This window comes from Acipenser ruthenus, chromosome 1 (assembly GCF_902713425.1).
Source record: "Acipenser ruthenus chromosome 1, fAciRut3.2 maternal haplotype, whole genome shotgun sequence".
Lineage (NCBI taxonomy): Eukaryota > Metazoa > Chordata > Actinopteri > Acipenseriformes > Acipenseridae > Acipenser > Acipenser ruthenus.
Window position 1 is genome coordinate 105001679 of NC_081189.1, and position 26227 is coordinate 105027905.

General features: G+C 36.4%; 2 protein-coding genes across 9 annotated transcripts in view; both read left to right on the forward strand.

Annotated features, from left to right (window-relative positions):
* LOC117421323 (uncharacterized protein KIAA0232-like) overlaps nt 1-4282 on the forward strand; it is a 38897-nt gene extending 34615 nt beyond the window's left edge. For all 6 annotated transcript variants that reach the window (XM_059033055.1, XM_034035563.3, XM_059033073.1 and 3 more), the window contains one exon: nt 980-4282. In XM_059033055.1, coding sequence (XP_058889038.1) covers nt 980-1156 — 177 coding nt within the window. In that variant the 3' untranslated portion in view covers nt 1157-4282. The remainder of the gene's footprint in view (nt 1-979) is intronic.
* Nucleotides 4283-7005: 2723 nt separating this feature from the next.
* Nucleotides 7006-26227, forward strand: part of LOC117421496 (TBC1 domain family member 14-like) — a 78491-nt gene continuing 59269 nt past the window's right edge. Inside the window, exons 1-2 of one of the 3 annotated variants that reach the window (XM_059033107.1) lie at nt 7006-7337; nt 7726-7889. In XM_059033107.1, coding sequence (XP_058889090.1) covers nt 7841-7889 — 49 coding nt within the window. In that variant the 5' untranslated portion in view covers nt 7006-7337; nt 7726-7840. The other 2 variants (XM_059033087.1, XM_059033098.1) reach the window with 2 other exon arrangements.

The following is a 26227-nucleotide window of genomic DNA, read 5'->3' on the forward strand; positions in this document are numbered from 1 at the left end:
CTAAAATAAACACCTAGCTCTTTTTTCGAGCACTATCTAAAACACAGACAGGAACCTAACTAATGACCGGACAGGTAAGCTGTTTACTGGTTGAAAAACAAAACACACAGGTTTACACACAAACACGAAAAGGTTTTAACAATACCTTTGTCTTTCAATACGCTTGAGCACACTATCAAGTGGGCTTCTTCACACACAGCAGCCCTGAGGAGACTGGCTGCTTTCTTTAAATACCCTGCACCTGGCTCTTAATTTACAATATTAGCCAGGTGCAGGTGATAATTAAGCAATTATCAAAATAGGGCTTTTCAGCCCTGTGTCCATCTGGGAGGTGTAGTCCTGTGTTTATATATATATATATATATATATATATATATATATATATATATATATATATATATGAATGAATGAAAGAGATTACGCTCAAGTGTGAAAGGTAATATTCAGTTCCATAGGTTTGATTTTTTTTTTGTTTTTTTTAGCACTAACCATTTCTTCGAGGTAAATGCATGGATGAAATATCAGTGAAAGAGACAAACCAAATTAAAATCCTCCATAATTTAATCAGACTGTTTTAAAAGAATAGTTCACTTGACAAACACCGTTTTAAAGTCAGGCTTTAAAAAAATAAAGGTCCTTTCGAGATTGTCTTTTACATTTCTATTTTACTGATGTGTCATTTTCCTTTACTCTTTGCCACCTTAATGATTTTGTTGGAATGGGTGGAGTGCTTACTTTTAACCTGGATCCCACCCTGTGGTTGTAGTGTCTTTTAAATGATGTGTCTATTTGTAATTTTTACTGCATGTTTTATTAAAAATACCATGTGAATCTAAATTTCTAAAATACTAAGTAGTACTGAAAATAAACTGGTAGCAATGTATTTTATCTTCCCTGTTCACTATATTACTATCTAAAGCATTATTTAGACTGTGTATTAATCTATAAATATATTGATTTCTTTTTTTTTCTTCTATAGAATGCATCAGCTTGTAACTCAAACTGTTTTGGAGAGAAAAACTCTGGCGCTAGAGCAACTGGTTTCCGAAGACAGCTTTTTTCCAGTGACAGCTCTAGTTCTGATGAAACTGCTTCAGAAAATGGAAGTGACTGGGCTGATCCTTGTGAAGAGCTTTTTTCTCGAACGCATCTTTAACTCTGCTTATTAAGACATTAACTTGAACTTCGTGTATCAATAAGTTTAAAGTATGTCTTATTGATAACCTGTTACTGTAACTTTAGTTTCATTTCAGTTAATTTATTCAAACATTTATCTTGCTATTCTTGATAATTTCACAGTTAGGTGTTAGTGACAATCCTAAATTGAAAAATCATTATATATATATATATATATATATATATATATATATATATATATATATAGTGCTCCCTCTCTATAAGGCTCTCGGTTATAAGGCTCTTACAGCATGCCCCCCAATTCCCTGCAATATTTCTACAGTAAATACAGTACCGGTGTTCAAACTGTAAACAACTTCTCAGTCTCACTTCCGTTTCTGCCTCTCCCTTTTGATACAGTATCTGAAATGAAGAAAAGCTGCGCTGGCACTTTATAACACAGACATCTTATTCAGCATTCGTTTTATAACTAAATAAATATTAGGCCTATTACGTGGTTATCTTTCTTTTATGTATTTACTTTTTTGCTGCAAGAGGAGCTGCAGCTTTCTCCGGGAGACAAGACGCTTCAGCCCCGCTCCGGCAGCCGAACCTGGGGTGAGCCCATTCCCTCTTCCCCTCTCCCAACCCGCTCTCCTTCTCGTACTTGGTTTGCTTGTCTGTCGCTTCGAACTGAACTCCTGTCCGCCATTTAGCCAGGCTATTTATAGTTTGAAAACTGCTAATTGAAATGATCCACCAGTGGGAATGTTATCTTATTTACTTTTTTTTTTTTGTAAAAAATATAGCGTTGATTACATGGTGATTTATGCATGATTAATTCACAGAAAGTTACATTTTTGCTTCACTATATGTGCATTATAGAGAGTGTGTGTGTGTGTGTGTGTATATATATATATTAGTTAGTTTGTTTTCTGAATCCTTTGCGTTTTGAACTAGAGTAGTTGTGGTGTCCGTATGGTTGTGCATGTGCCTGTCTTATCAGTATCACTGCTTCTTTTACAGCGTAACTGCTTAAAAAAAAATAAAAAATCTACTAGCACTGCAGTGTCTTTTACATCTGCTATTCAGAGAATATTAGCATATGACATAGTCTTAGGCTTGTTGTGCAAGAACTTGGGAGTTAATACTTTAATCAGATCAGTACCTTTCTGAATGCAGGAATGCTTAGTCCAGTCTATTTAAAAAAGAAAATAATAATAAATGACTCTATCATGAAACTTTACAATAGGAATGACAGGGTTGTGCTTAGAGCCCTAAAATAACTTTCATTGAAGATAAATTCCCTTTTTTCTATTTTTTTTGTAGAAAATAGTATGGTTTGTAAAAAAAAAAAAAAAAAAAAAAAAAAAAAAATTGAAAAACTAAAAAAAAAAAAAAAAGAAATTTTAAAAATGTACTAACTGTGAAGAATTCCCCATTAGGTTGATGTAAAGTCCGAAATCCAAAAATGTACTAACGAATGAATGGCTTAAGGGATTCTGGGACAATAACTAATTAACTTAGGCTGTAAATTATGGACAATGTAGCCCTTAATCCATGAAACTTCTTGGGATGATTCCTGTGATGGCATATGTTGAGGGGACAGGTTTTTTATAACCTATTTAGTACAGAAGATGTTGGTGCTAACAATATATACAAATTCTGTTGCAGTTACAGTTATATATTGTGGCTGTGATTTAGTAAGTCTTGTAGTTCTGTTTGTCTTTATGGAAGAGTAAGATACGTTGTTTATCGAAAACAAAACAAAAAAATATTCATTAACGTATGACTGCTGTAGTGATTGTCGCTTAATGTGGCTTGCTTTTTACTTTATATCTTTTTTTTTTTAAATAAGTTACTTATATTTGTTACACATACTTGGTGTAACAAATGCTGTCGTCTCCTTTGCTTTTCAACAAAATTCAACTGATTCAAAAAGTAAAGAGTACTTTACACATCACTATCCACATTTGCAGCAGGTACAGTGTGAAAGTCCAAAGTGGACTTAAAAAGGTCAACCGGCAATAACAGTAGTAAAATTCAATTGTTTCTAGACAACACCAAACTGAGAGGAACTGGCTTTGAAATATGTTCTTGATGTGTAAGTTTACCACACCAATGTTTAAAAATAATAGTAAAAAACAAGTTTAGAAAAATTTTAAAATGAAGGCTTCCTTGCCCGTAGATTGTTTATCCCCTGGCTTGGCTGTACATTTAAAATAGGAAGTTGCGATAGTGTGATCTCCTAGGTTTTCTTTTTTATTTATTTTAAAATTCATATAGCTTTTAATATATATAAATTAAAAAAGAAAAACATGGAAACCTAGGAGAAACCATTAAACTAATATATATATATATATATATATATATATATATATATATATATATATATATATATATATAACATTAGTTCAGTTATCCATTTTTAATATTTGTTTTTATTGACAGAGTCCTTTAGAAGTAGCACTTTTTTAGTTTTATTACTGAGCTTCATGAAGGGTTTATAAACCAGCACTTTAAAATGTAATGTGGGTTATTTTTTTGAATAGGCATAGCCTTCAAAATGGTAGAGGCATTGATGAATTGGCTGTAAAAAGTAGGCTTCAAACCTCTGCGAAGTAACCATGGCAAAAACACTGAAAATTCAAAAGGATGTATTCCAAATAGTGTTCCACTCAGTTTATTTTGCATGAGGATTTCTTCTCAAATGAGAAAAGGCTGAACAGTTATGGGGTGCTGTTTCAAACAAAGGCTACATGGTGATCTAACACTCCCACACCTTTTGAGTGAGAAATACACTAGAGTAGAGCAATGACAATATAAACATTAAATATGTATGTATGTGACGGTCACAAGGATAGTTGGAGGAGTGTGCATTGATTTTATATGGGTAGGGTTTATGTAAGTGAAAGAAATTGGAGAAACGTTTAACAAAAAATATGCATTATGTATCATATACAGAGGTTACCATATATATTAATTACACTGTGGTGTGAAGAGCATATCCATAGCACTAAAACCTTGGTTCTCCATTCCTTAGCTGTAACTTCTGTTTCTTTTTTTATTTTCTAGATTCAAGTGGTTGTATTGTTCTATGTACACCAGAGTAAATGATTTTGTTTCATTGTGGAGTTACTTACCATCTAATAAAAATAAAATCCAACATCTTTGTCTTTCTTTTGTTAGCGTATGTTTAAAAAGTATTGTAATGTTTAACTGTTTTAATTAGAGGGCTAATGGTTTTACTACCTTAATATTTTGCTCTCAAGTTCATCTGAATGTGGCATAAATTAAGCTTTTGTGAATAGGAAATACATGACACAAAAAAGTTGTCATTTATGGTAGTCAACTTAAGTCAAAATAAACATCTTTGTGAATTCCCAAATCTGAGCAAAAATGAAGACTCAATTGGACATGCTTCATCAGTTTTGTAGTAGGCCTTCTGTGTTATTGCTGTTCTATTCAATGTAAAATATAAACCTCACTGAGCTTCAGCAGCTCCACTAGTCTAATCCCCTTGATAGCTGGAGTATGGATTTGACCATGTTTTGAACCATCAGATTTTATTGTGGTTTTGATTTGATCTTTTTGACTAAAATGACACAACAAATGTCTGCATATGTAATTACTTATAGATTTCTGTAGTGGAATAGATAAATAAAAAACATGAATAAATGTGTTTAATAAATAAATGTTACTGAGACTTTCGACCTTAATGAAAAACGCAATTACAATATATGGCCACCAGGTGGCAACTAGTGGCAGTCAAAAATACAATAATTTTGGAAAAATAGATGGTAATATATGATAGAATTTGACACATTAACAAACTTGATTGTTTTTATTTTGATTATAACATGGCCATGTCTCAAAACTTTACACTTAGATGAATGTGATAGATAGTTGATTAGTTACAAAATAAGGTACCCTTTGCAGACAATGTCAAATGACAAAAATTCATTTTATATGTCCCTGCATTTTGTCCCTGTGTAGGCTAATTCTCATCCTTAGTCCTTTACATGGACATTTTTAAAGGGAACGTTCTGCTATCTACATATTCAGAATATCCTATTATGTTTGTTCTCTACCTTGCACGACTGAGGATATCCCTAAGTGCTATCCCAATTAAATTTCTAATTCCTTCAAGGGAATTTAATTGATATTTTAGATATAATAATTGTGATTGTTCAACTGCTTTCATTTGAAGCCAATTTCATTGACTAACAGTGACTTCAATTTAAGTAATTTTTTGTCACTGTGAGAAGCTCAGTTTAACAGAACACTGCGAATTGCAATTTTGATCAATGATGTGTTGGAATTGATTAAAAAGGAATTGGAATTGTGAATTGATTTTAAAAAGGAATTGGAAATAAGATTGTTATTTAATTCCCTTATTTATTTGACTAACCTTATACATGATAATTGTAAAGCACTTTGGGATAGTATAAGTTGTGTAAAGCGGAAAGATATTTTTGCTGGAACAGCAGCTGGTTGGTTAGTGGCATGAATGAAGGCCTGAAGGGGTTGGGACAATTTCACTCCAGGTGAAATTGATCAGAGTTATTATTTAACCTAGTATAGTACCAGATAATATTTAAATTAAAATACAGGATTCCTATAACGTGTTTCTGTTAAACGGCACATTTGATATCTATATAGCGAATGGAAGGGCATTACTATACAGGTAGGATTTATTAGATTATTATTATTATTATTATTATTATTATTATTATTATTTATTTCTTAGCAGACGCCCTTATCCAGGGCGACTTACAATCGTAAGCAAATACATTTCAAGTGTTACAATACAAGTAATACAATAAGAGCAAGATACAACAAATTTAAATACAGTACTGGATTAATGTATTTGGAACATCACAACATAATGTTTTCACAACTTCTAATTTGAACTTATTTTTTTCTGTGACCACATCCCCTTAACTATAGCTATTTACAAATCTGTATGCTGCAAACACACTTCAAATCAAAGCCATTGTTGTGGGCTCCATTGATAGATAATAGTCTTTTCTCTTGTTTTTATTTTGTCTTAATGCGGAGCACCTAAAAAGAACAATACTGAAACTGTAAATTGTACCTCTCATTAGCATACCATTCAAGTTTCAATTAGTTTTTCTGTTTTACAGACATTTTTAATTTAACTATTTAGCCTGTCACAAAAATAAATCACTGTCCTACAGTTAATAGGACCTCACCTGTCCCAAGTACAACCATCCTAATTGGGTTTATAAAATTGCCTAGTGATTCTACAAAGTATGCTGCATCTATATATTGCACATTGCTATACTAACACACACATTATATATATATATATATATATATATATATACACACTTCAGAAGCTAAACCTGTGTCTATGATCATTTCAATATGGAAATATATTTATTAAATAGAGAGATGCATATTTGTGATTGTTTGTGAAATAGAGGCCATATGCAAGGGGAATGGCACCTATGATAGAATCAATTGTAATAATTATGTAAAATATATGTGGAAGAAGATGGAAGTTAAAACAAAAGTGGCCACAATAATCACAGCTATTTTTGCTATAGGGTTTCCTTCTTATTCAATTGTGCAGTTTGTGGATAGGCATTATCCTATTACAATGGCGATGCCACTGCCCTTTCTAAACACAGAATTAATTTGCTCTATATGGGCAGAAACACAAAACATTAACTAAAGGGTTAGATGTGGCATGTTCAACCAAGTTAAAGCTGGGATGAATAACTAAATAATTTTAACATCTTAAAATATTTTGTGTCTGTGCACATGTGTGTTCAATACAGAGCTGGCATAAAATCTATTTGGGGGGGTAAATAAACATAAGTCTTCGTTTATCTAACTGAGGTAGAGTGCTGGCTTTTGGTGCTGGCACAGAATAAGTGATTGGGAACAGCCACTGTTGAAGCCAATGGCATATGGTTAATTACATCACCAATGATACAATCCAAGTTGAATGAGCCCAAGACTCAAACACAAAGCTTTATGTTGTCTATATAGTATGGCTTCTACAGCACCCCCTGGGTACTTTTTATTTAACCTCAACTAAAGGGTTAACTATCATTAGAGTTGCACGTTTATTTTTTTTTTACAGATTTGTTACCCTTTAATACCATTATTGCATAGACAAACATTAAACATGGATTAAGTTAGCAGTTTGATGCCTTGTACGATTGCTCATGCCTTCACGTCTGAGACAGGTAAAACGATCGATGTTTGGTCTTTCTCGGCTCGATTGATGGTACTCCAATAATTATTTTTCAAAATGGCGGCAGAACTGTGAAACAGGTACTTGCTCCCACTAGAGACTGTAAAGTTGATCTGTCTGAATACTTATCTTGCACTCTAAAAAGACAACATATTATAATTTAAGTTTCGTTAACGGTTGTAGCCAGTAATGTTAATGTATAAGTGTGACAGTCTGCCTCTTCGTATCTGAAAAGTCAAAGGGAAGCATTGTTGTCAAGAACTTAAAAAATGCATTGTAGCTCTAGGCGTAATAGCAAAGGGAATTAATATGACAACTGTGTATGTCGTGAATTTTTCTTATAAGACTGTGTTAAACGGTGACTTTTTCTTTTGTGAAAGCGAATTTGAAGGAAGCATACGTACCTGATCGCTGGTAAGGAAAACAACATGGACCAAAAAAGCCAGTTGCAACCTGCTGCTGCGGCTGCATACCTGTAGCATCATCAGCAAGATCATGGCACAATTGGACAGGAACAAGCATAGCGATACCAGTGAGCGCCGAGGTAAGTAAAGATCTACACTTATCAGTACGGGTAGTATTACACCTTTATTTGTTTATAAGTTAAATATCTCCTGCGTTATTATATATGCAGGAACATAAGTGCCAAAAGTTATTTCATTAAAAAGCAACAGAAGTGGATTCGACGATTTCTTCCATTAGAGTGAAACTGTATGCCTCTTTCTTGCTCAAAAACGGGTGGTGATAGTGGTGTGTTTTTTCTTCAGCCTATCCAAAAATGCAGTACATGATCAGAGGCCAGGGAAATAAATGGTCTAATTTTGAATTGTAGCGTCACCAGGAGTGGAAGAAGAGATTAGAGCAGATTAGAGTGGGGGTGTGAATCCAGAGATAAACATCAGAATAACACAGAGAGCCCTATCTCATTTCAATTATTTAAGAATTAATTCATTCTATTGTTCACTTAAGTGGAGGCTTCACAGTTTCTGACACACCCATGTATTTTTTTTTTTTTTTGTTATTACAATAACCCAAGTTCATTGTTACAAATAGTTTCCCAGTGTGGGGGAAATTGTTATTTTGTTCTAGTTTTGGAAATTGGGAAAACTTGAATAATAAACTAGCCTGTTTACCTTAAGATATCATTAAAGGAAATGTACATAATATGACCTTTCAAAGCACTTCAGAAGTGACTTTAAACTGTTATTGTACCACCCTGTTTTCTAAATATGGCAGACTGGTACTTCAGGTTTCTAGAAGTGTCCTAGGATACTGATACTGACACTGTCACATTTTAAGGTGAAAAGCAAAGCAGTGTAAAATTGCAGTTACTTACATTTAAGAATGATGGGGTGCCTGGTCCCCCAAGGAATACAAACTTCTTAGGATTTAAGTGCACTGAGAATCCTATTAGTGGAATTTCTTGTCACTTTTGTCTACCTCATTGAATGCCATAATTTATGATAAGGATTAACTTTCATGTTGCATTCTGTACTTGCATTAATATGTTTGTGGCTCAGTTTGGCAGCTGTCATGTGGTTTTAATCTATGAAGAGATTAATCACACGAGTTAGCTTTGATAGATTTGCTAGATAGAGTTAAATATAATATAGTCTAGCTGTCACTAAAAATAGTCAGCAGTTAAACACCTTCAATTATAAATGCATTCCTTAGAACAGGTTATTCTCCTGCTATTTTAAAATATAATTTAATGTAAGGTTCCTAAAGAAAGAAGATAATGGGCAATGCCGATGCTTGTAGTTTAATAACATTTCCCAATAGTGTTTTTGCTCTGTATTAGTTTTACTTTCCTATTGAATCTATATAGGCTACATGTCAAAGGATTTGACAGCAGTGTTTTATTTTTGTTCTTAAGCAGCAGTAGAAATATTCTAACCATTGCAGTGACTGCTTTTTAAAATAGTAATAGTAGCAAATATTTAACCACTTTAACAGAATAGTTATTACTTGGTTTTACACTCCAGGCAGACGCCCTTATCCAGGGCGACTTACAATTGTAAGCAAATACATTTCAAGTGTTACAATACAAGTAATACAATAAGAGCAAGAAATACAATAACTTTTGTTCAAGCTTGGTCTCTTCTAACTTTTTTTTTTTTAAAGGTGGCAGACTTTTATTATTTATCAATTACTGTAACATATTTATTTATTATTCTTTTTGTCCACTTTGAATGTCTCATCACTGTTGCCACCTACAGGAGTAAAGATTTTTTCTTTGGTAAGCTGCTGAACACTGGAGGGGAGGCCCATCCTGTCTAGTCACTGACTTACCAGTAGGGTTTGCTGAAGTGTGATGAGGTGTACTATCCCCATCCAACTTACAGAGACTAGGGGACCTCCTGCAGGGTTAGAAACTCCCGCTCGCCCAAGGCAAATTAAATCTGATGAGGACTAGTTGATGTCTGTGTGTCAATAGTCCTCTGGGCGAGTACTTAAAACATATGTACATATATATTCTCACGTTCACAGTTTTGCATAAAAAAAAAAAAATGCAGGAAAAGTAAATTTTCTAATGGTGTGTAGCAGTGGTGAATAAGCATTCATAATGCTTACAAAACAGTCACTCAGAACTGAAACCTCTTCATCTCCCCTGCAATGCCAACCCCACTTTTTTACGTTTGTATTCTCCCTCTGCGTGGGATACAAAGTTTATTGGGCGTTTGATTTTACTGAAACACGTTTCATCTTTGAAGTAAGTGTAAAGCCATTTAAAAAAAAAATGTAGAGATTTATACCGGGTTGCGACCCCCCCCCCCCTCACAAAAGAAAAAAAAAAAGACATGATGTGATTAGCAAAGGGGGCCGGTTGTGTACTAACGAGATCAAAAAGTAGGCCATGTTTTACTAAACATTTTAAAACTAATAAATAAACAATTACCACAATGAACATTATCATATGTTGCTTAATACGTAATAACACGTTTAAAGTTTGGGAGTCGCTGTCTGTAGTAGCTTGGTGTTTACATTATCATCAGCATATTTTAAGTGATTGGAAGCTGAAATTACTTTTTTATAACACCCTTTCCTTATACCAATACAGTACTATAGTACCATATTAATAGCAAAACTGTATTTATATTGCGTACCAGTATTTAAATTGTGGGGAAACCAACGTTTCCAGAAAAATATTTTATTCTTGTACCTAGTCCTATTAAGTCTGCATTATGCCACACTCGCTCTAGCGTTCAGAGATGAAGGGCCTCATTTACGAAAGGGCACACAATTAGAACCATTATTATTGCAGCGTTGAAAAAGTAAAACATCTACTGGCGGCTCCAGTATCCTTCACATATTCAAATCCATTGATACAAAGTCCTTCAGCTTTCTTGAAAATATCTGTTTCTGTCATTTCTTTTCTATTTTTTATGCTCTCATTAGTATCCAACCTAGTAAATTCAGCGTCCGTCAGTTCTGGCAGATTTTACTGTAGTTGCTGCAGCCACCTAGCTAACAATTTCATCTTGAGGGCTACAGTGAAACGTACTGTCTTTAAATTGGGAATTTAGTGAAGACCATGTGTGTATGCGAGTACATTAATTATTGTAGGTAGTAATTCATAGTTTAGTCACTCACATGCTATAGCCCACAACTCCATAAACCAGCCAGCATTTTTGTAAATAGCAACACATGTAATGAACAATAAAATAAACATTTGATTTGTGTCATTGGTGTCAATTTCAGGCGGAGCTTCATGGTTGGCAAGGTGACACAGCTGAGAGAATTTTTCCTCTGTCATCCCGTCTGGTGCTGTCAGTGTCAGTTTCTCAGCACACAGTACAGTAGCAAACAGATCGATCCGAAGGAGCGTTTACTATATATATATATATATATATATATATATATATATATATATATATATATATATATATATATATATATATACACTACCGGTCAAAAGTTTTAGAACACCTCCATTTTTCCAGTTTTTATTCAAATTTACGCAGTTTAATGTCTCAATGTACTCTGAAATTAAAGCATAGAACAAATAAACAATTGGAGATAAAAAAGAAGTCATGGAATCGTTTTGTTTAACAAAATTTAATCTAAATTTTTGACTCATCAAAGTAGCCACCTTTTGCAGATATAACAGCCGAACACACTCGTGGCATTCTTTCTACAATGGAAATCAAATATTGGTCGGAAAGTTCTTCCCAACACTGTTGCAGAAGTTCCCACAAATGTGTTGCACTTGTAGGTTGCTTTGCTTTCACCCTTCTGTCCAGTTCATCCCAAACCAGCTCGATGGGGTTTAAGTCTGGAGACTGTGGTGGCCATTCCATGATTTGAAGCCTACCGTCTTGTTCTTTTCTTCTAAGGTAGTTCTGACATAGCCTGGAGGTATGTTTTGGGTCATTATCTTGCTGTAGGATGAACCCCTGACCAACTAGGCGTATACCAGAGGGTATTGCATGGTGGTGCAAAATGCTGTGGTAGCAGTTTTGGTTCAGGGTGCCACTCACTCTGTGCAAGTCGCCGACTCTGGATCCAGCAAAAGAGCCCCAGACCATCACGCTTCCTCCTCCATGTTTGACAGTTGGTGTCACACAGCGAGGAACCATCCTTTCGCCTACTCGACGGCGTACAAAAACCCTGCGTGATGAACCGAAGATTTCAAATTTTGATTCATCGGTCCATAAGACCACCTTCCAGTCTTCAGTAGTCCACTGGCGGTGCTTCATGGCCCAGGCAAGCCGCTTTTTCTTATTTTGCCATCTTAGCAATGGCTTTCTTACTGCCACTCGACCTGTCAAACCTGCAGCTCGAAGTCTTCTCTTCACAATTGAAACTGAGACTTGCTTACTTCGACCAGTGTTAAGCTGTGCTTGAAGCTATTGTCCTGTGAGCCGCCTATCACGCAAGCTGTTGACTCTCAGAAACTTGTCTTCTGATTCTGTTGTGGCTTTGGGTCTGCCAGACCTCTTCCTGTCAGAGTTTCCTCCAGTTTCCAGGTGCCTTTTGGTGGTGTAGGAAACTGTACTCACTGACACCTTGGCTTTCTTTGCAATTTCTCTAAAGGAAAGCCCTACACTTTTAAGGGTTATAATGGTCTGTCTGTCTTCCTTTGTTAATTGCCTTTTTCTCGCCATTATGAGAGCAATATACTACTTCCTGCAGTACAATACTGTCCAAATAATGCTTAAGAGGGTGTAGTAACACAATCTGTTCCAACACTGCTTTTATACAGACAGAGAGTTTGTAAGTAATCAGCAAAAGTTGGGACACCTGTAGGAATTGTTAGCATCAACTTTCAAGGCTTAATTTACTTCCATTGCTGCAGAACAGCAGTAAGTTGTTAACCCATTACTTGTTCCCTGAAAAAGGCCTTTTTGTATAACTCTGAAATGTACATTATTTTTCAGTTTTTGGTAACCTAAACTTTTTTTTTTTTAACCTCTGGCAGTTTACCGCTTACCTTTGTACTATTTCAGGTTATTCACTGGACTTGAACTGCTTAAATTTCAATAAAAACTGGAAAAATGGGGGTGTTCTAAAACTTTTGACCGGTAGTGTGTGTGTGTATATATATATATATATATATATATATATATATATATATATATATATATATATATATATATATATATATATAAATTTATAAATTTATAACCATGTATTTTTTAGGAAAAAACAATTTAAGCCTAATATTTTTAGGGACCCCAACTGTTGTTGTTGATTCCAACTTAGGCAATTCACATAAGGACTAGTACGTTTCAAAAGGTACTAGTTTTGGGCTAGTACCACAATTGTGTTAGTTTCTAACCCTGACCTCCTGGATACAAGCCCTTTTCTTTATTCACCGGACCACACAGCCTACAGTTCCTACAGCTAATTGAGAATGTTTGAACAGAAGTAGCAAAGTTATAAATACACTTTTTTTTATGTGCTGCACATGTCTGTTTATTAACATGCCTCAGAATTACAAAATGGCCAAAGTAGCAATTTTTATGGTGTTTGTAAATATGGTGACACCATACAAATATTACCCTTTTAAGAAGAGCCTTTTTTGAGTTTGAATGGATTTGCATATTGAGTTGACATCTGATCTAGGCCAAGCAAGGCAGTAGCGTTCAGTGTTTCTAGATACCACGCACTGTGTGAACATGTACTGTATCTATTGTTAAATAGAAGGATTCACTCTTGAACGCAGCCATGCTCTAGAAATGTGATTTCACATTTCTATGGCTGCGTTCAAGTGTGATCCATAATATATATTTTATTAATGAAGCGCAAATATAATGTGTTGGTATCACTAACATGGGTTGTGTTTGGGACCAGTCCTATGTCAGATTGAATTGCGTAACATAATGGAAATATTGAATGCAGGACAGATCCACTGTTCCAGTAGCAGGGATGGAAATAAGACTCCCATTGTTGCAGTTTGAGCCATTCTTTGGTCTTAATTACACTGTATGTATTACTTGGACTAGTTTACAAGACACATCCTAAACTTATGTATTTTTTTTCAATTGCTTATACAGTATTTAATTTGCATTAATCGAATCAAGATTAAAACCCAAGCCCAAAAATTAAACAAAATGAGGACAAATTCTAAATATTGCAGAGCTAAACAGAAAGAGGAAGTAATCCTCTTTAGAATCACCATCTTTGTGAAATGAACCTCCCAGTGCATTTATTGTACTGTATTCTAGCCTGGGTATATGTCTGGTAGTTGATGTTTGGCGACAAAGCTGATTCAGTCCTGCCTGTTCCAAATTGTGTCAGTGTATTTGCAGGAGGTTTGAGGTCATGTATGCTGAGAAAAACACTTTGCTGTGCTGTAATAAAGAGAATCAAGTAGAAAGGTTATCAAGCAGCGCACAAAGACATTGCAAAGAATGTCAGAACAACCTTGAAAAATATACACAGTGTAATTGAGATGATGCATTTTATTAAGTCTGTGTCATCCATAACGGCGATACTAGACTGATAGTTATTTGAAACGGGGGGAAATGTATTTCATAAGCCACACTTACAACATACTGGCCTATGAGTCAAAACAAGGGAAGGAAGTAAATGAAATGTGTTTGTTGATTAATTTAAAAATAGTCTATTATGCATTGCTTGGCCTGGAACAATGTGTGGCTCAAAGATAGCCACCCTCCAAATTTTAATCACATGCAGAAATGAGAATTCACAAATAACTTTTTATTTAAAAAATAAGTAATCCTATAAGAGAGTTCTTAAGTATCTTACTCGTTTTACGTATGTTTTTTGGAATTGCAAACACCAGCCACAACCATCTTATTATGCAAAATCGGGTTAAAGAGAATTGTCTTCTTGTGGGTGTGGCATTTGGTTTAAAACCAGCAAGAAGGGAATGCAGTTAAAAATAAACAACAAAAACAGTGCAAGAACAGGATTTTTTTGCTGGTTGTACTGTATATAGAGGCATCCATCTGTCCATTTTTAGATGCATACATTGGGTGTTCACTAGGCTGTTATTTCATGTCTGTGAAACTATCTTTGATTCCTAGTTACCTATTTTAATCCTAGTTTATTTTTTTAAATCAAGTTCACAGTATACAAAAACAGGTTTGTCCTGGATAATATTGCATAACAGTTTGATCCATTCCCGGTTTTACTATGAGTTAAGACACACCTGAGCTTGTTACGTGCACATTGGGGCTAATCAAGATCCTAGAAGAACCTGGAATGGGTGAAACGTGCTATGCAATAGGAGTCTTATTTCCACCCCTGATGTATCATCTTGTCACCTTGTATTGTCAGGTCAGACACGACCTCTGGAGACCCCCATGACAAACACCCACCATCTATTTCTGTCCAGAACTGTATCTCGGAGATCACAGAGAGATAGTCCTGTTATGTTTTTGATCTCGTCCAACCATCTTGTCCGCGGTCTCCCTCTACTTCTCCTGCCTTCACTGATTCCTAGCATAATTGTTTTCTCTTAGAGTAAGTCATTATTAATGGGACTCTTTTGACCTTTTTATCTCTATTTTTATAATCTAGTAGATCATCTATTTTTAGTTTATACACTTTTCTTAACTCTGTCGCTATAATTCTTTCTTTGTATCCTCTTTTTTTAAGATTTGTTTTTAATACATTTCTTTGTTTTACATAGTCACTTTCTTTTGAGCATATTCTTCGTATTCTTATTCCTAGACCCTTTGGGATTGCCCTTTTAGTGTGTATCGGATGTGCAGAGGACATGTGTAAATACTGGTGCATGTCAGTAGGTTTACAGAAGAGGTCAGTCTCAATTGAACCTTCTTCAAGTTTTACTATGGTATCTAAAATTTCTATTTCTTTGCTTGTCCATCGAATGTCCACCTTAATATTACTGTGTATTTCAATATATATATATATATATATATATTGATGTAGGGGAAATGAATTCACACCAGTCCGTTGTCTTTGTAATAAGAAAAAGCTTTAATCACAAGACCGGGAGGTTGCACAAGTGGTACAACACAAGGCAAGCTCCCTGAACAGCAGTTTGCAATGTTACTTATACCTCATTATGATTGCACAATTAGTTCCCCTTTCCCCGCTTATTGGATAGAGTTTGCTGCATCAGTCCATTTGTCACTTACTGATTGGTGCTGCTTCTGCTGCAGGGGCTGTCTAAGACTAACTTTCTGGAAGTTTCTGTACTTGGCTCTGGGGTTGTCCTCCCTCTGTCCTTGCATGCAGCTTATCACATACACAGCCCACGGTTGATTTCGGTCCCTGTTTTTGCTTTACATCACATGTTATCTGGTGGTTGCAGCTGGTGCAATGTCTATATACACACCCTAGTTAGTCATTAGTTTATGTTAATATACAGACGTGCTCAAATTTGTTGGTACCCCTCCACAAAAAACGAAGAATGCACAATTTTTTCTGAAATAACTTGAAACTGACAAAAGTAATTGGCATCCACCATTGTTTATTCCATATTTAATAGAAATCAGACTTTGCTTTTGATTTTTTATTCAACATAATATTGTAAATAATAAAACAAATGAAAATGGCATGGACAAAAATGGTGGGACCGCTAACCTAATATTTTGTTGCACAACCTTTAGAGGCAATCACTGCAATCAAACGTTTTCTGTAGCTCTCAATGAGACTTCTGCACCTGTTAACAGGTAGTTTGGCCCACTGTTCCTGAGCAAACTGCTCCAGCTGTCTCAGGTTGGATGGGTGCCTTCTCCAGACTGCAAGTTTCAGCTCTTTCCATGGATGTTCGATAGGATTCAGATCAGGACTCATAGAAGGCCACTTCAGAATAGTCCAATGTTTTGTTCTTATCCATTCTTGGGCGCTTTTAGCTGTGTGTTTTGGGTCATTATCCTGTTGGAGGACCCATGACCTGCGACTGAGACAGAGCTTTCTGACACTGGGCAGTACGTTTCGCTCCAGAATGCCTTGATAGTCTTGAGATTTCATTGTGCCCTGCACAGATTCAAGGCACCCTGTGCCAGGCGCAGCAAAGCAGCCCCAAAACATAACCAAGCCTCCTCCATGTTTCACTGTAGGTATGGTGTTCTTTTCTTTGAAAGCTTCATTTTTTCGTCTGTGAACATAGAGCTGATGTGACTTGCCAAAAAGCTCCAGTTTTGACTCATCTGTCCAAAGGACATTCTCCCAGAAGGATTGTGGCTTGTCAATATGCATTTTAGCAAATTCCAGTCTGGCTTTTTTATGTTTTTCTTTCAAAAGTGGAGTCCTCCTGGGTCTTCTTCCATGGAGCCCACTTTCACTCTAAAAGCGACGGATGGTGCGTTCAGAAACTGGCGTACCTTCACCTTGGAGTTCAGCTTGTATCTCTTTGGCAGTTATCCTTGGTTCTTTTTCTACCATTCACACTATCCTTCTGTTCAGTCTGGGGTCGATTTTCCTCTTGCGGCCGCGCCCAGGGAGGTTGGCTACAGTTCCATGGACCTTAAACTTCTTAATAATATTTGCAACTGTTGTCACAGGAACAATCAAGAATCAAGCTGCTTGGAGATGGTCTTGTAGCCTTTACCTTTACCATGCTTGTCTATTATTTTCTTTCTGATTTCCTCAGACAACTCTCTCCTTTGCTTTCTCTGGTCCATGTTCAGTGTGGTGCACACAATGATACCAAACAGCACAGTGACTACTTTTCTCCATTTAAATAGGCTGAATGACTGATTACAAGATTGGAGACATACTACTTAAAGAAACTAATTAGTTTGAAATATCACTATAATCCAATTATTTATTATCTTTTCTAAGGGGTACCAACAAATGTGTCCATGCCATTTTAGAATATCTTTGTAGAATAAGCAATAATTCATCTCTTTTCACAGCTTCTTTGCTTTATTCTATGACATACCAAAGGCATGCAAGTATACATGATAAAATAGCTTTTAATTTCATCACTTTTCAGGAGGAATGAAGCATTATTTCAATGAGCTGTAAGGGTACCAACAAATTTGAGCACGTCTGTATGTATTAGGGGTGTCAGGTTAACCCGAAAACTGAAATCGATAATTGAACCCACAATATCAAATCGATCGATAAAAAAATCGATATTTAGAGTTATTTTTGTTTTACCTGCAATACAAAATAAGACACCTCTATATTATACTCTTACAATGTTTTATTATCTCGCAACCCTCTGTTTAGAAAAACATCTAATGGCAACACCGGATTAAGGTCAAATGTCAAACTAAAAAAAAAAAGCGTTATAAAAGTGTGTATATATGATTACCCAGGTACACAAAATATAAACTTTCAAATGAAAAAAATATATAAGTTAATGTACAGTCAGTTACTTACTGTGTGTTGTCCTTAAGAAATATCCAACTAGATCACAGAATTGTAACAGTCCAAAAAGAAACAAAAACTATGTATATCCAATCTGTCCATTCAAACGTGTGTATTTTAAATGTTGTTTGCAAGGAACACAAGCCTGTCGACTTGCTCTGGATCCAGTGCTGCTCGCTTTTTATTTACAATGTTTCCTGCTGTCGAAAAGACACGTTCAGAGCGCACAGATGTGCCTGGCACACACAGGTATTTTTTGGCCAGTTGAGCAAGGTGTGGATATTTCAGGCCTGATTTTTTCCACCATTCCAGTGGATTGCTATCTGCTGAGAGTGGTGTCTCCTTGACATAGCACGCCATCTCCTGCATCAGTTGTATTTCGCAAGTCTTTGTTTCTTCTTGCCCACAGGTGTATGTGTCCCCAAACAGGTCACCCATTGCAGACAGCGCAGTTTTTCTGCTAGCGTCTTTATTTTCAGAACTGCCATGTTCATTTACCAAATCAGTTTCATTTACAAAACGCTGTATCACTTCTGTTTGAATTTCTTCCTGTACCTGACGCTTTTCTTGTTCAGATAAATGTATCAATCGGTGAAAGCGTGGGTCAAAGAATGACGTTTTGTTCAAAAGCATGAATGTTGATTGTCGTTCTTCTTTGTCGTACCTCAAACTCAGATCACTGCAGATTTTGTTTTTCATCTCCTTTATTACAGGAATTTCAGATGCTGCAATCAATTTAACTTGATTGATCAGGATATGCTGGAGAGGTAAAACAGCTGAAGCTGTGGGGTATTTGTCTGTTGATAATGCAGCGGTTGCCGTTTTGAATGGTTTCAGAGTTTCACGGATATTTTCAACAACCATCCATTCGTTAGTTGTTAACTCCAGATGCGAGAGCTTTTTTTCAAAGATTACAGCGGCCACTGCAGCCTGTTGTTCTGATGCTCGGCAAATCATGTCGTAGGTGCTGTTCCAGCGTGTAACACAGTCATTGATTAAATTGTCATTTTTTAATCCGAGCAACTTTTGCTTATCCTCCAGAAGACATTTGTCAGTTGGTGACCTGTTGAAATGTGCAGCCGAACTTTTAAGTCGGGTAAGTGTTCTTTCGATCGGTCCAGTATTCAGTCCCTTCCGTACAGCAAGGTTAATTGTGTGAGCCACACACGGGATGTTGATCAAATTGAGATGTCTTTCTACTGCGTTGACGTAGTTCAGTGCATTATCAGTAGTGACAGCAATTACTGACTCGCGTATATTAAAATCATCCAGAATTTCTGAAATACACTCTGCAACATTTTCTGCTGTGTGACTTCCTCGAAGCTCTTTGGTTTGCAGAACAAAATCTTGCAGTTCCCAAGAATCAGTAATGCAATGCGCTGTTACGGTAACATAAGCATCGGTGGCTAAGGAGGTCCAACCATCTGTAGTTAAAGCAATGTCCTTACAATCATGCAGTATTTGTTTTACATTTGCACGAGTGGTATCATACAGTTTAATTATGTTCTTTGAAATTGTTGTGCGACTCGGAATTTTGTATCGCGACTCCATTTCACTGCAAAATTCCCTGAAACCATCACCCTCGACAATGCTGATGGGTCTCATATCTTTGCAGATGAATTTTACAAGAGATTTTGTAATTGCTTCACTTCGTTGACCGGGTAACGCAGCAGCAGAAGTTTGTTGAAAAAACGCTGTCATTCGTGGCTGTTTAGGACATGAAGGCCCAGCCGTTTCTGATCCCTCCTCCTTACCGTGTATTTCGCTGCACTCAAGTGGGTGGTGTTTTTCCAAATGGCTTCTCATGTTCGTTGTATTTGAATTATAGGGGAGTTCGCGTTTGCATAATTTACATACAACATTTTTTTTATTTTCAATCTGTCCTCCAATCGTCCAAAATCCGAAATGACGCCAGTATTTGCTTTTCATACTGGGTGGTGTAACAATTGTGCGCTCGGGAGCACTTCTACCCGCCGTGTTATCACTTTTGTCAGACATCTTTCATTTATGAAAACGAACCGGAAGAGAATTAATCAGTTTCGCGCTGCACTTGAGGAGATACATTTGAACCTTAGTGCCGGGTATTTGTGTCGGTATTTCAAGTAGACATAATGGTGGCGTCCTGTAATTTAAATGCCAATATAGGAAGTTTGGTGCAACATTTGGTTGATAAATTCCAGAAATTTAATAAACTTTGCCATTATCGATCATCCAGTTTTATTATCGATGATCGTAATAAGGAGGAAAATCGATAAAAATATCGATTTTCGATTTTATCGTTGCAGCCCTAGTATGTATGTATGTATGTGTGTGTGTGTGTATATATATATATATATATATATATAATATTAAACACAGCAGGGAGTGGGGGTTAAAATCCTCCCTTGCATAAAACATGTACACCTGCACATTTTGTTAATTATCCCCTGCACCTGGTGGTAATTGTAAATTTGAACCAGGTGCAGGGTATTTAAGAGGCGCAGTCAGTCTGCTCGGGGCTGCTGAGTAGAAGGAGGCAGAAGGGGTGCTCTGCTTCCGAGCAGTCATTAAAAGAAAGAAAAAAAAAAGTTTCAAGAACGGAGTGTTTTGTTATTGGTCAGGTAAACGGCTTAGCCAGCCTGCGTGTTAGTTTAGGTTGCTGTCTGTGTCGTCGTTAGTGCTTGTGAGAGCTAGGTGTTTATTTTTGGTTTGTTTTGTTTGTTTATTAAAATTAGCGCGTCAGCGGTTTCTGAAAATCCATTTCAGTGTCTTGGGTCAATTTTTAAAGGGCAACGAACCAAACGTGGTGTAGATCTTTTACTATATATATATATATATATATATATATATATATATATATATATATATATATATATATATATATATAATATATTAGGGCTGTCACTCGACTACAAATTTTGATTGGTTAACTTCTGGGCATTAGCTGATTAATTGGTAGATTAATCCATGCACATTTTTAATAAAGGTAACAGTCTTATAGCGGCTGTCCTGCATAGTAATACTAAAAAATCAATAGAATCTAAAAAAAAAAGAAATAAGCCCAATGCAGGGGTGTGCAATTTTTGACAAAATGCTAGAAAAATCTAGTTGTCCTTCTTAAAAATCTACTTGCCCCCTACCCGTCACACAAAACGCACACAAAAAAGTAGAATATAACGTAGGATTTTGGTTTTATTTAACAGTGAACGCAATCAATTAATTGGTGATTATCTAGCCTTGTAGCTTGACTGGTTCACTAAATTCTTCAAGGTACACAAAAGGTTCCCTGTGACTCCACCTCACCTCAACAAATGTGTAACATACTTTAAAGAAATGTTCCTTTCAGTGCAGTTTGGAACACATTTGCTAGTAAAAGTACATACTAGGAGTACAATAATAAGCAATGCTTGGGAGCTCTTCAAATACAAAAATAACTTCTGCTCCCCCCCCCCTTTGGGTACAGGTGTTTTAGTTTGTTGTATCACAGATACAAAGCCATTGCCAACTAGTAGTGCTTCTTTGTGGAATTTTGATTTTTCTTGAAGTTCTTTTAGTTTTGTAACCGCTGAACACCAGATTTAAGGACTTGTGTATAACCTGTCAGGTTTCTCTGCATTTTTTACTGTTTTTCTGCCAAAATGCACGCAATATTTACGTAGGCTCCATCAAATTCTGCAAAGACAATATTTTTTTTATACTGTAAAATAGAAATAAACAAAAGAAAAAAATGTCTTTGCAGAATTTGACGGAGCCTACTGTAAATATTGCGTGCATTTTGTATACTTTTTTTTTTTTTTTAAAACAGTACAACATTTTACAGCTATTTTTCCTCGTCTAACATCCTGTCATGATGGGTAAATGGAACACTGCTGCAGCAGTTTCATACCATAATGGCTTTTTTTTTTTGCTGCACTACACTCTGGGGGAAAAAAAAAATACATTCATTAATACATAAACACATTGCCATGAGAATTAGTTTGTATTTTATTTATATATACAGTGGTTTGCAGAAGTATTCACCCCCTACCAACAATTGTCACATTTTGTTGAATTACAAATAATTTATGTACAGTTTTTCAAACAAACTTTTTTTATTCAAAACTGTAGTGGTTAAACTAAACACTGTTATATGAGGAGGAGGTTAAATGTCAGCAAAACTTAAAAGAAAATGTACAAAATGTAATTTACTGGTTGCAGAAGTATTCAGCCCCTTAAGTCAGTACTTGCTCTTGCTCTAGTTATGATAAATTTGTTGGATCGTTGATGGACTTGTTCAACCACGCCAGTGTGGGTTTGGCTTTGTGCTTCAGGTAAATGGTCCTGCTGAAATGTGAATTTCCTCCCCAGTTTCAGAGTCTTGGCTGACTCAAACAAGTTTTCCTCAAGGATTTGCCTGTACTTTGCACCATCCATTCTCCCCTCTATCCTGACAAGCTTCCCAGTTCCTGCTGAAGAGAAGCATCCCCATAACATGATGCTGCCACCACCATGCTTGAGAGTTGGGATGGCGTTGACTGGGTGATGTGCAGTGTTGGGCCTGCGCCAGACGTAATGCTTGGAATTTAGACCGAAAAGTTCAATTTTTGTCTTTTGTCTGACCAGAAAACCTTTTTTCACATTATTATTATTATTATTATTATTATTATTATTATTATTATTATTTATTTCTTAGCAGACGCCCTTATCCAGGGCGACTTACAATCGTAAGCAAATACATTTCAAGTGTTACAGTACAAGTAATAATACAATAAGAGCAAGATAAATACAATGACAAAATACAATTCAATAATACAGCAGATAACAGTGGCAGTGATAGTTACATCAGGATATGATTAATTACAAAATACTACAGATTAAGCACTTGGCAGATTACAGTACTCTGAAGTACAGGATTAAATGCAGTAAAATAGGGCAGATAAGAGCAAATAAAGCGCATTTAAGGAAGGGTGATAGTGTCCCAGGGGAAAAACAGAGGAGTTCTACAGGTGCTGTCTGAAGAGGTGAGTCTTAAGGAGGCGCTGGAATGTGGTCAGGGACTGGGCGGTCCTGACATCTGTAGGAAGGTCATTCCACCACTGCGGAGCAAGGGTGGAGAAGGAGCGGGCTCTGGAGGCAGGGGAGCGTAGAGGAGGTAGAGCCAGTCTTCTAGTGCAGGCGGAGCGGAGAGGTCGAGTGGGGGTGTAGGGAGAGATGAGGGTCTGGAGGTAGCTGGGTGCAGTCTGGTCAAGGCATCTGTAGGCTAGTACAAGAGTCTTGAACTGGATGTGAGCGGTGATCGGTAGCCAGTGGAGTAGTGGAGTCGTGTGGGAGAAGCGAGGCAGAGAGAACACCAGGCGGGCAGCGGAGTTCTGGATGAGCTGGAGCGGACGGGTGGCGGACGCAGGGAGGCCAGCCAGGAGGGAGTTGCAGTAGTCTAGGCGGGAGAGTACCAAGGCTTGGACCAGGATCTGGGTGGCGTAGTTGGTGAAGAAGGGTTGGATTCTGCAGTGTCATCTACATACTTTTTCGCAAACTCCATACGTGCTTTAAGATGAGGCTTTTTGAGTAATGGCTTCTTTCTTGCCATCCGTCCATACAGGCCAGCTTTGTATAGGGACCGGCTTATTGTTGATGTGTGAACACTGACTCCCATCTCAGACAGAACTTTGCTGATCTCTCAGGGTCATTGTTGGCTTCAGAGTGACATCCCAAACCAGTTTTCTGCTTGCCCGGTTTGGGAGGGCGACCTTATCTGGGTAGTGTCTGGGTGGTATGATGGACTTCACTGTGTTGAGAGGGATAATCAGCACCTTTTTCTTGTAAAAAGTTTTCTTGTGAAATTTTCTTGTACCCTTCTCCTGCTCAGTGCCTCTACCACTTTATCCCTGACTTGTTTAGAAAGCTCCTTGGTCATCATGGTTGCTTTGTTGGATCACTATGTGAGTTGCAGCTTGAAAGTCTTTATATACCTGAGGGAAGTGATCTACAAGTTAAACCACTTTGAGTACACACAGGCTGAAACCATTTCACTAATTTTGTGACCTTTCAAACCAATCATTTGCACCTGAGCTGCTTTAGGGCTGCAGTAGCAAAGGGCTTGAATACTTCTGCAACTGAGATTAATCTGTTTTTCCTTGTAAATCTTACTTATTTATATTTTATATGCATTTTTTAACTTTATCAATATATATATATATATATATATAGTAAAAGATCCACACCACGTTTGGTTCATTGCCCTTTAAAAATTGACCCAAGACACTGAAATGGATTTTGCAGGGGGTTGAATACTTATGCAAACCACTGTGTGTGTGTGTGTATGTGTGTGTATATATACTGTATATGTGTATATATATGTGTGTGTGTGTATATATATATATATATATATATGTGTGTGTATGTGTGTGTGTGTATATATATATATATATATATATATATATATATATATATATATATATATATATATATATATATATATATATATATATTATAGATAATCTCATAGATAAGCATTTCATTCCATCATTATAAACATATTTGTCAATCTTTGTTTTAATAGTTTCATGTCCAATAAATAACTAATATCGCTTCTGTTCAAATATAGCGTTTAAATCTATGAAAATATGTTAAATAGCAAACTTGGTTAGCAACACTAAAATCGAATGGGGGGCGGGGGGGCTGGTGGGGAAAAATTCATTCCATTTTTGGCCTGGGAAAGTTTGTCTTGAAATGCTTCTAAACAGTAAACTTTTTTTTATTTATTTATTTATTTATTTTTTTATTTAATCTTCCCAACAAGTACATTGACCACGAAGTTTTATAAATTACACAACACCATTTTTTCTAATCCGCTCATATCTTGGCGACTGGTGTGTTGTGTGTTTTATTTCTTTTTGTAAGTTTACCAGATTGGTGCATTTAAATGTCAGGTTCATGTATTAAGAAAGCAGTATCACTTTACTAATTTACAAAAAATGGAAATAATACCTTAAATTAGTCTGTGCGCTGCTAGAGGCTCCCTTGGCAGCCATTTCTGGGTTTCTTTGTAACCAATCGAAGATCAGCTTCTTCCACAGCTAGCCAATCAGAAGTGATAGGGGTGGGATGTAAACACTTTTAAAAATGTTTGTTCTTTGGTGCTAGACTTCCGCAATTCAGTTTTCGGAAACTCGCGTGGTTCTCTACAAATACACCCAGAGTGTCTTTCGAACATAGGAAAAATAAATAAATAAAAACTACATGTCCAACAGACATATCATAACGGTTAAACTTGTTGTCCTGGGCGCAGGGTGATACGAATTACACACCCATGCCAAAGGGAATTTGGTCTTTTTAAAAGCATTTGTGTTATTATTTTTATTTTAGTAAATGTAACACATTTTCACAGAACAGCCGTTCTTTCGGGCCACTGTCAGTCTCTTACCTGAAAACACAAGACAGCTGAGCTGCGTTTCCATCATCAGTTGTTTAATTTACCATTACAGCTACGTACCTGACTTCCTGTACTTCTGCTTTTATTTGTTCTTGTCTTGTAAGAGGTACCCGAGAATGCTGTGGCAAGTGATTGCTTAACATGCTGTCGTAGTCAGAAATCAAAGAAAGTAATTCCACATAATTACCTCTATTTGAGAAACTGGTGCCTTCATTGTGCCCTCTGAATGCAAGTTCTTGATTGCCAGGGTAAACAGAATCAATCAAGTGTTTAAGAACCTCACAATCTTTTCTTACTTGCTCTTCCAGGTTTGTCTAAAAGTTTTGAGTGTTACAGTGGCTCGCAAGTGACTATGGGAACGCTCATGTTTTTGTGCTGACTTCGATAGACATCCTAGATTGCTGTATCCAGTGCTGTTCCATATCGCCTTTTCTGTACTGAACAAAAGACTGTTCCAGCAGTATCATTTTTTTAATTGACAGCTACCGGTAAGCCACGGATACCATTCATAATTGTGAATGTTGGAAGTGGTGAGTTTATCCCTTCCTTTCCTGTGTCAGTTAGGGTATTTGTGGCGTATACCTCCCTTTTTTAACAATCTCTGCTCGTTTATTCCATTAATGCCTAGTGTCCCATGGGACGGGTGAAAATGTGCGTCTCTCTGGTTATGTCCTGCTTTTTACTATCTGGCTGCCTGATTTCTTCCCTCAGCATCGAATGCAATCTTTCAA